Consider the following 7964-nt stretch of genomic DNA (forward strand, 5'->3'; position numbering starts at 1 on the left):
CCAGGCCTAACCCTGCCCCCGGGAGGATTTAAAAGCCCCCTGGCAGGCTCCCCAGCAAGTCTTCCCTTGTGAAAGGCCAAGTCCTAAGCCGTGGGAAGAACACCTGCCTCCTGCGAGGCCCAAGCACTGGAGCGCGGGGCCTCGTCCGCCTCCAGGACTAAGTGCCCCGAGCGTTTCTCGCACCATCGGCTCCGGCCTGGGTCTGATTTCACTCGCGGGCCCCAAGCTACCTCCCTCAGGGCCAGCCCCTATCCCAGAGCCGCTGCCCCGGCTGCTGAGGCATTCCCTGCCCCCACCCGCCTCCCGGCCTTGAGGACTCCAGCTGTACCCACAAGTGTCTCTGTTGGGGGCGGCGGCAGCCTGGACTCCCTTCTCCCCTGCTCAGCGCATCTCTGTCCCGCTCTTCTCGCCTGCCCCGAACCCAGCCCTGTCCCCGGCCTGGCCGACTGAGAGGGCGGCTTTCCTCCCTCTCCGACCCACAGCTCCGGGTTCCCAGGCTGGGGCGGGGGTGGTGTGCCGCTTTGGGATGCTAAACATCAAACAAGCCAAGCCTGGGGTTTCAGGCCCCGAAGCCACTAGAGCCGCTCTCCAGGGCTCTCGAGAAAGTCCCCGTGTTTACTTGGCAGGGTGGGGGTGGGGGAGAGGAGGAAGGGGGGATGCTGTCTGCAAAATCTCCCCCACTCTCCGCAGCCGTCGGGGCTTGGGGATGGGTGGGGTGCTTAGGCGGGGGCGCTCAGCTTCTCTGGGATCTTGGAGCGAACTGCGCTGCCCGCCCCCCTACGTGGGGAAGCTTCTGGCTCTTCCAGCACTTTAGCGCCAGGGACATCCCCAGAAGGCCGATTTCTCCAGGCCGGAACCTGGGCCAGAGATGCTGGAGACCTAGGGAAGGTCCACTCCAAGCGAAAAGGCCAATCGGCTTCGCAGGGGGGCACCGAGATGTGGGGTGGGGAATGTGCCCAGGCTGAGGTCTTTTGCTGCACCCAGCGCGCACATATTTCCTTATTAAAAAGCTTCACCTTGCGTTCCAGGGCCACTTCCTGAAGCTACTACAATCTCCCGGCCAGGAGCTGGAGCTGGTGGACCCCGGGTGAAGGATGGAGAGAAGCGGCCAAGTCTCTGTTCCTCTGGGTCCCATCAGCAGACCCCGCTGAACTCACTTTCCTCCCTCCTCCCCCATCCCCAACAAGTAAACAGACTTCAAACTAAGCCGGCTCGAGGTGGCAGGGAGAAGAATGTATTTCATAAAACTCCATCCAGCGCAAGGGCGTTAAGGCCAAGGGAACCACAACCTACTAAATTTGTGACTCTCAGGTGCCCTCTCTGGGCTAGGATGGGGGGAGGGGGCAGCTGCCCTTGCCGTTGTTGGGCACCGGGGCGCCGCCCCAGACCAGACTTGTGCTGGGCCTGGGGCACGTTAACCTCCCATCCCCACGGAATTAGAATCTTAGAGCAAGCATCTCCCCCGCCAAGCCGCCCCCCCAGCTGTGATTTGACCACATACACAACCTGTCCCGGGACCACAGCTGCTCATTTCAACACAAGTGTTCAAACTTTACTGATTTTTACTTGTTTTCCAAAATGTGAGGCCTCCTGAGATTTTCCCCAACCAGCACACTCTGTAGACCCAAGCAACCATCCTCGAATTCTCTGAGTCTCTTCTGAATATTGGAAATCATATCTCAACAGCCAGACCCAGGAGATGAACCCCTTCCTGGCCCCTACTCGTAAGGTATCAGGGGAGGGGAGCCCCCAGGAAGTCAACAAAGAGGGACTGCCGGTCTGGAGCAAGGCCTTGGCCTAGACAATTTCTCTCACAAGTTCCTAGGGTTGGGGTAAGGCGGCAGTTGGGTGAAAAGAGAGATGGAGACAGAATAAGAGGAAAAGGGAGGAAGAAAAGATGAAGAGAGGCAAGAAAGGAAAAAGAAAGATGAAATTCTAGGCATGAAGTGAGTACAAGCCAAGTATGAATCTATCCCCCACAAACACTTCCAGGCTAAGAGGGACCCACTCTGCCGCTTTTGCTAGGTAGGTTTATCAAGGGTGACACAGAAGGGGCAACAGACCATCTAGGGACTGATTTCCCTCTGTCCAGAACCACACCTTCCTCCTCCCCTCTCCAGGGCAACCCTGAGATTTCCCCAACAATCACATCTGGGCACCAAAGAGACCAGGAAATTCAAAGTAGAAAGAAAGATCGAAGATGATTTTTTTTTTTTTTTTTTTTGCTGGGGTGGCCCGGGTGGGAATAACAGCAAGAAGTAGAAAGTTGGGAACAGGAGAAAGATTCCTTACTACAAAGATATTTAGGAGCCCAGAGATGGAAACCGGTGGAACAAAGAGGGAAAGCCCAGCTTCCAAAGTCCTGCCTTCAGGGTCCCCAGGCCAGTAGCCAAGTCAAAAAATTTCCCAAGACCAGAAGGACCCTCAGAGGCTGGGGATCCATGTCCAACCCTGCATGGGGATAGCTGTTTTAGAGCAGAAATGAGACCCAGATAGACTTCCCCACTTTTGAAAACAGCCTCCCACCGAATTCTAATTCCAACGCAGCTCTGCAGCAGATTAGAAATAAGCTTTGGTGTTGAAAGCTACAGGGACCATCTGTTCAGTAAAAATGATTCCTCATTCAGAATTATTTAAAATGTATGCTATTTAAAACGTTTTAAAGTTTTAATCGTTGACTTAGCTGTATAAGACCACGGTAGACACTTCGAAGTTTTCAAAAAACAGAAGCCTGGCTTTGAAAACTAGTCCTTTGGTCTCTTTCTCTTCTGTTCTCCCTTTCCCTCCTGACTGAAGTAGTTTAGCTTTTTTCCCTCTCTACTGCCAAGTCCCAGGACTGTTTAAGGTTTGGTTCTACTCAATTTGGGGATGGAACAAAACTCCATTTCCCTGCAGGACAAGGACTCTGGGCCCAGCTTCTTAGCTGGTTTAGGATCCTTTAGCTTCCAAACAATTCCAATCCCATCAGGCCAATGATGAGCCACCCCCAACACCACCACCACCAAAAAAAAAAAAAAAAAAGCCTTTTAAAGCCAAATCAAAACCAAACAAAAGGTAGACTTTTAATCAGAAAAAGAATCCTTTTAATTTGTATAATTTATTAGAAGCTTCTTAGGAACTATATTTAAGCCAGATATCTACATAAGTTACAACAGAAAAAGACTGACGCTGCAAATACCAAACTGCCAAATAATATACACAGATTTGTCAATGCCCATAAAAAATATGATGGGCTGGGGGCAGGGACTGGGCTTTTTTTTTTTTTTTACAACAAAATGTACAGATTACTAAAAACTAGGCGTGTTGTCCAACTTTTGACAGCGTTTTACAGCTACAAGTTCACATCAAACATAAAACAATTTTAGCCTGGGCTCTTCCCGGGGCTGAGCCTGGGCAGCCAGCGGGCGCTGGGAGGGGGCATTTCCTTTGTGTCAATGACATGTGGGTCCTGTCGTAGAGTCTTTCCTCTCCCCAGCCCCCATCTCCCCTTCAAAAGAAATCCTGGTATTTACAAGCGAGTCCACCTTGCTGGCGCAGTGTACCCAGAGTGAAGTGTGCGGTCTTTCGAGTCCAGAGCCATGTCATTGTGGAGCCCTCTCCAAACTGCACCCTGCCTGAGTGAGGGAAACGCATTTCAATCACCTAAAAGACACCCAAAAGCTGTTTTTTGTTATGTCCTTCTCTGTTTAAAGACTCCTTAAAGAATTGGATTCACTTGGTTGTTTTTATTTTCTTTTTTAAAAAAATTCCCACAAATTTTAGAAAAAAAAAAAGACGTCCAGCAGTTTGGCTTTTGTGTGTTTTCCCCTTGGTCTAAACGGGACAGATTCTTAAGAAAAGTCGAAGCGCAGGGAGCGGCGGGTGGTTGGTGATGTGTGGCCGGTAGGAGGGAAAGCGATGAGGCAGCGCGCTGGGCCCGGCCCGGCCCGGTGTCCTCTCACCAGGTCCGACCATATAGCAAGGTGGAGCAGGACATGGTGCCATAGTCCGAGCCCGAGGAGTTCAGGTGGGACAGGCTGGAGACCTGGCCCTGAAGCGCCGCGGGGCTGGCGGCGTGGTGCGCCAGGTCCGGAGACTGGCCCGCGCTGCCCGGCTGGTGGCCCGGGTGTGCCCCCAGGCCGGGGCCACCGCTGCCCACCGAGATAGCCGCCGCGGCCGCCTGAGCAGCCTGCGCCTGCTGCTGCGCCTGCTGTTGCGCGTGGCCTTGAAGGCTGCCGGCACCCGGCGCCGGGGCGCCTGCCTGGCAGGGTTTGCCGTCTTTCACTAGGACCGGCACGGCCACGCGGCGCGGCGACTGCTGCTGCGCTTGCTGCTGCTGCGGGCACCCGGCGCCCCCGCCGCCGCCGCCGCCGCTGTCCTGCTGCAGTTGCTGCTGCGCCGCCTTGTCCTTGGCTTGGCGCTTCATCTTGTAGCGGTGGTTCTGGAACCAAATCTTGACCTGCGTGGGTGTCAGGTGGATCATGCTGGCCAGGTGCTCGCGCTCGGGCGCCGACAGGTACTTCTGCTGCTTGAAGCGTCGCTCCAGCTCGTACACCTGCGCCTGGGAGAAGAGCACCCGGCGCTTCCGGCGTGGTGCGCTCGGCAGCGGGGCCATGTTCTTGCTCACGTCCCCCAGCGAGCCCAGGCCGCCCATGCCGCTCATGTTCATGCCGCTCGCCGGGCCCATGAAGCGGGAGACTGTAAGCGACAAACGCACAGCGTCGGCGGGGGCCGGGCCGGGCCAGGCCACCTCTGCCTTCGGCGCCCTTGGCCGGCCCGGCCCACCCGACGGCGCCCTCCTCACCTAGGCCGCCTGCTCCCTGCCAGGCCTAAGCGCCGAGGATAGTCAGCGCCTGCCCCAGGCCGAGCCGTCGAGGGATTTACTGGAAAGCTCCCCACCTCACCCCCCCGTTGCCTCCCTCAGTCTCAGGGCTCCAGCCCAAAAGCAAAGTGGAGAAAGGCCGCTTCCGTTCCTTTCTTGCCCAACCCTGGCCAGAGTCGTTGGGTTAGCGGGCCACAGGCGGCGAGCTGGGCCCAGACCAAGAGCTGGGGTCCCACGGTAGACTCCAACTTTGGGAGTTTGGGAGAGTGGGGTGTTCACTTTCGAAAGCTAAAGTGCCAGACGCTTTGCCTCTTGGCCGCTCTCTCCTGTCAGCCCCAGGGAGGGCACTTGCTCGGCCCCTTTGGAGCCCCCTCTGAAGCCGCGCGCCCTTCCGCCTGCCTAGACTGGGGAACCAGCCGGCCGGGTCCCCTGAGCGCGTCGCAGTAGGGCAGCCTCCCGCCCGGCCAGGCCGCGACTCTCTGCTCCCTCCTTGCCCCCAGCTCCCTTAGTTTTTTGGGGGGCGGGAGGGCGATCCCTGGGCACTCTGAGGTCTCCTCAGCGGAGCGGAGCTGCCAGTCGGCCGCATCTAGGAGACGCCGAACACTAGCATCTGCTCGCAAGACCCCAGCGTGACCAAGTGTCTCTTCTGGGACCCCTCAGTCCAGCAGGGGGAAGAATCCCCAGCTCCCGCACCCTACTCCCTGGCGCGGCTTCCGGGCCGCCCACCCTGACGCCCTGGGCGCAGCCGGCAGGCGCTGCGCCTCCTGGGCTGCTCTGCCCGCGCCGCCCGTACTCAGCCCGCGGCCCGGCAGTGGGGCGGCCTCACTTACTGGCGGGGAAGCGCGGGTCTGGGTTGGCGCCGTACCATCCGGGGCCCGAGGCGCTGTTCCTCATGGTGTCCTGGTACGGCGGCAGCTCGCTCATGTTGCCCAGGTTGCCGTTGCAGTAGCCCCCCACGGCGGAGTGCGAGAGCTGGGGCACCCCCGCCGCCGTCATGTGGTAGGCGGCGGTGACGGCGCCGTGGTGCCCCACGGCGTGCTGCTGCATGGCCGCGGCCGGCGGAGCCGCCTGGCCCTGCCTGTAAGCCGCCAGCGGAGCCCCGAGGCCGCCGCCCTCCATGCCCACTTTCTTGTAGCTTTCCTCCAGGGGACTCAAGATGTCAGACACTGAGAACGGAGTCGTGTGCTTTGGACTCATCGACATGATTCGGCGGCGGCTGGAGGAGGAAGGAAGAGGAGGAAAAAAAAGGGAGAGGGGGAAGGCGAAGCCTCGCTGCTTTTTTTTTTCTCCCTTTGCCAAATATTCTGGTGTTACCTTAACGCCGATCTTGTTGGATGTACACGTAACCGAGTGGACCGAGTCCGCCTTAATTGGCTTGAGTGGAGGCTCGGGGGCTGCCTCGCGTTTGTTTTAGCCCGGCGCCAGGTTTTAGGCAGCCACCAGAGGCGGGGCGTAAGCGCTAAAGCAACAAGACAATAGAAGCCTACATCTTGCCCGAGATAATTAGCTTACATGCTGATGACAAGGTAAACACCTTTAAGTTTCACTTGTCAGGATTTTTAGGTCTCAAAGAGGGAGAGAGAGAGAGAGAGGCAGAGAAGCGACCCAAAGCATTTCTTTCCCCCTCCCCCGGACACCCCCACCCCATTTTTTGTGGGGTGCGGGCGGCGCGCGGGGGGGAGACGGGGGAGGGAAAGGAGGAGGGAACCGAGAGAGGGGAGGGCAAGAGGTGGGGTGAGGAGTAGCCGAGGAGGAGGGATGGTGGGGAAGAAGGAAGGTGAATGCTGCTTTGCAACCAACTTTCGGAGTTACAAAGTGAACCATACAGTCGGGGTTCCCGGGCGGGGACAAGTCTTTGGAGGGAGGGGGCCAAGGGACAGGGCAGGGGTTTCACCTGAGCCTGCTGGGGCTGCTCCTCCCTCCCGCCGCGGCCTCCCAGCCCCGCGCCTTCCCACTGCCTCCGGACCACATCGGGCTTCTCGGCGCCGAGCCCCAGTCGCCACCAAACGAGCTCGCGAGTCTGGGGACGAACCCTGGGGCCGCACTGTTGGTCTGCGTGTCTGTCCGTCTGTCTGCCTCTTCTGCCGCTGTCAGAGGGACACCTCTGCTCCCCGCCCCCTTTCCCCCTACCCGAGAGAGAATCCCAGCGGGCGGAGGGGACGCTGAGCAAGGGATCGGCTGCCTCCGAGAGGCTGTCCCAGATCCCCGCGTCCCCCTCCCCCCACCTCAGGGTCTTCTCTGCGGTCCAGGGCCCCCAGCATCACGCCCCCCCCCCCAACCCACACGCGGCTCCGTCTCCCCACCCCCATTCCCGGCCAAGGCAAGCACACTACTGGCCGCCAGTGCTGGGAAGCTGGGGGGCACTAATCCGAAGGGCCATTGCTGAAGTTGCCCCACCTCGAACAAACCTGGTGTCCCCGACCCTCGCCCATCGCCCGGACACGCGGGGTTCTGGGGCTGGAGCTGACTTTCCGAGGACATCACAGCCCCAGCACCCGAGCCCAGGGCCACGCTGTTTTCCCCTCTGATGCTTCAGGGAGGACGCGGGCAGGGAGCGTCGTGAGTACCCGCCAGCCTGTTGCCGGGCGGAACTGAGCCTGAACCCCGGCGGGACCAGCTGGCCGGGAGGGGGCGAATCCCAAGGCGCGAGCAGCCCAGCAGGCGGGAGGCTGGGCTGAGGTTCGCCTCCGCCCGGAGCTCAGCCATGCAAAAGTGCACTTGCTTCCCGGGGAATAACCAAATATCTTTGTTTAAAGTGGCGGCGTAAATGGCCAGTCGCTTTGTGGCCACGCTGGATATTAGTAGATGAGGATCATTCGGCTTCAATTGGGCGCCTCTCATCCGGCGAGCAAGAAACTGCTTAGGAGGAAGTGGGTTTCCTGTCTGCGCGTTCCCAGGCTTCAAGTGTGAGCCCCGCGCCTTGAGGGTCCTTGGGCGCCTGGAGAGGGGGAGCTGTGGGCTTTCGCTCCCCAGCCGGGCCAGAGGCACCCGCCGTGCTGCTGCGGCCAGGCCCCGGCCTCCGGTCCAGTGGACTACAGTGTGGCGCCCTGCGTGGCGCAGATCCCGAGACCCACTCCGACTTCCCCCCTTGGATTCTAAAGGTTTTGTTGTTTGATTTGGTTTGGTTTTTCTTTGGCTCTTTTAGCCTCCTCTCTGGGCTAGG

The 7964-nt window shown here is 59.0% G+C and overlaps 1 protein-coding gene across 3 annotated transcripts; it reads right to left on the minus strand.

Annotated features, from left to right (window-relative positions):
- Positions 1-3060: 3060 nt before the first annotated feature.
- On the minus strand, positions 3061-7762 carry NKX2-1 (NK2 homeobox 1). 3 transcript variants are annotated; one of them, XM_087858997.1, is made up of 4 exons: positions 7210-7429; positions 6696-6927; positions 5632-6017; positions 3061-4677 (listed from the first exon to the last, which is right to left on the minus strand). In XM_087858997.1, the coding sequence occupies exons 1-4, from the start codon at positions 7280-7282 to the stop codon at positions 3938-3940; spliced, it is 1431 nt and encodes a 476-aa protein (XP_087715123.1). In that variant the 5' UTR covers positions 7283-7429; the 3' UTR covers positions 3061-3937. The 3 variants fall into 3 exon arrangements, with proteins under 3 accessions (XP_087715123.1, XP_087715122.1, XP_087715121.1); XM_087858996.1 differs by lacking the exon at positions 7210-7429 and adding an exon at positions 6116-6260 and having other exon boundaries at positions 6696-6889; XM_087858995.1 differs by lacking the exon at positions 6696-6927 and having other exon boundaries at positions 7210-7762.
- Positions 7763-7964: the final 202 nt, after the last annotated feature.

The sequence above is a fragment of the Ursus americanus genome, chromosome 35 (genome assembly GCF_024610735.1).
Source record: "Ursus americanus isolate L20-20 chromosome 35, mUrsAme1.1.p, whole genome shotgun sequence".
NCBI classification, from domain to species: Eukaryota; Metazoa; Chordata; class Mammalia; order Carnivora; family Ursidae; genus Ursus; species Ursus americanus.

Excerpts from the sequence above, each read along its gene's own strand:
- NKX2-1 (XM_087858997.1), bottom strand. The coding sequence starts at position 7,282 with ATGTCCTCGGAAAGTCAGCTCCAGCCCCAGAACCCCGCGTGTCCGGGC. Across the intron at positions 6,928-7,209 it reads GCGAGGGTCGGGGACACCAG|GGGGAAAGGGGGCGGGGAGC; the intron begins GTTTGTTCGAGG and ends TCTCTCGGGTAG. Across the intron at positions 6,018-6,695 it reads AGCAGCCCCAGCAGGCTCAG|CCGCCGCCGAATCATGTCGA; the intron begins GTGAAACCCCTG and ends TTCCTCCTCCAG.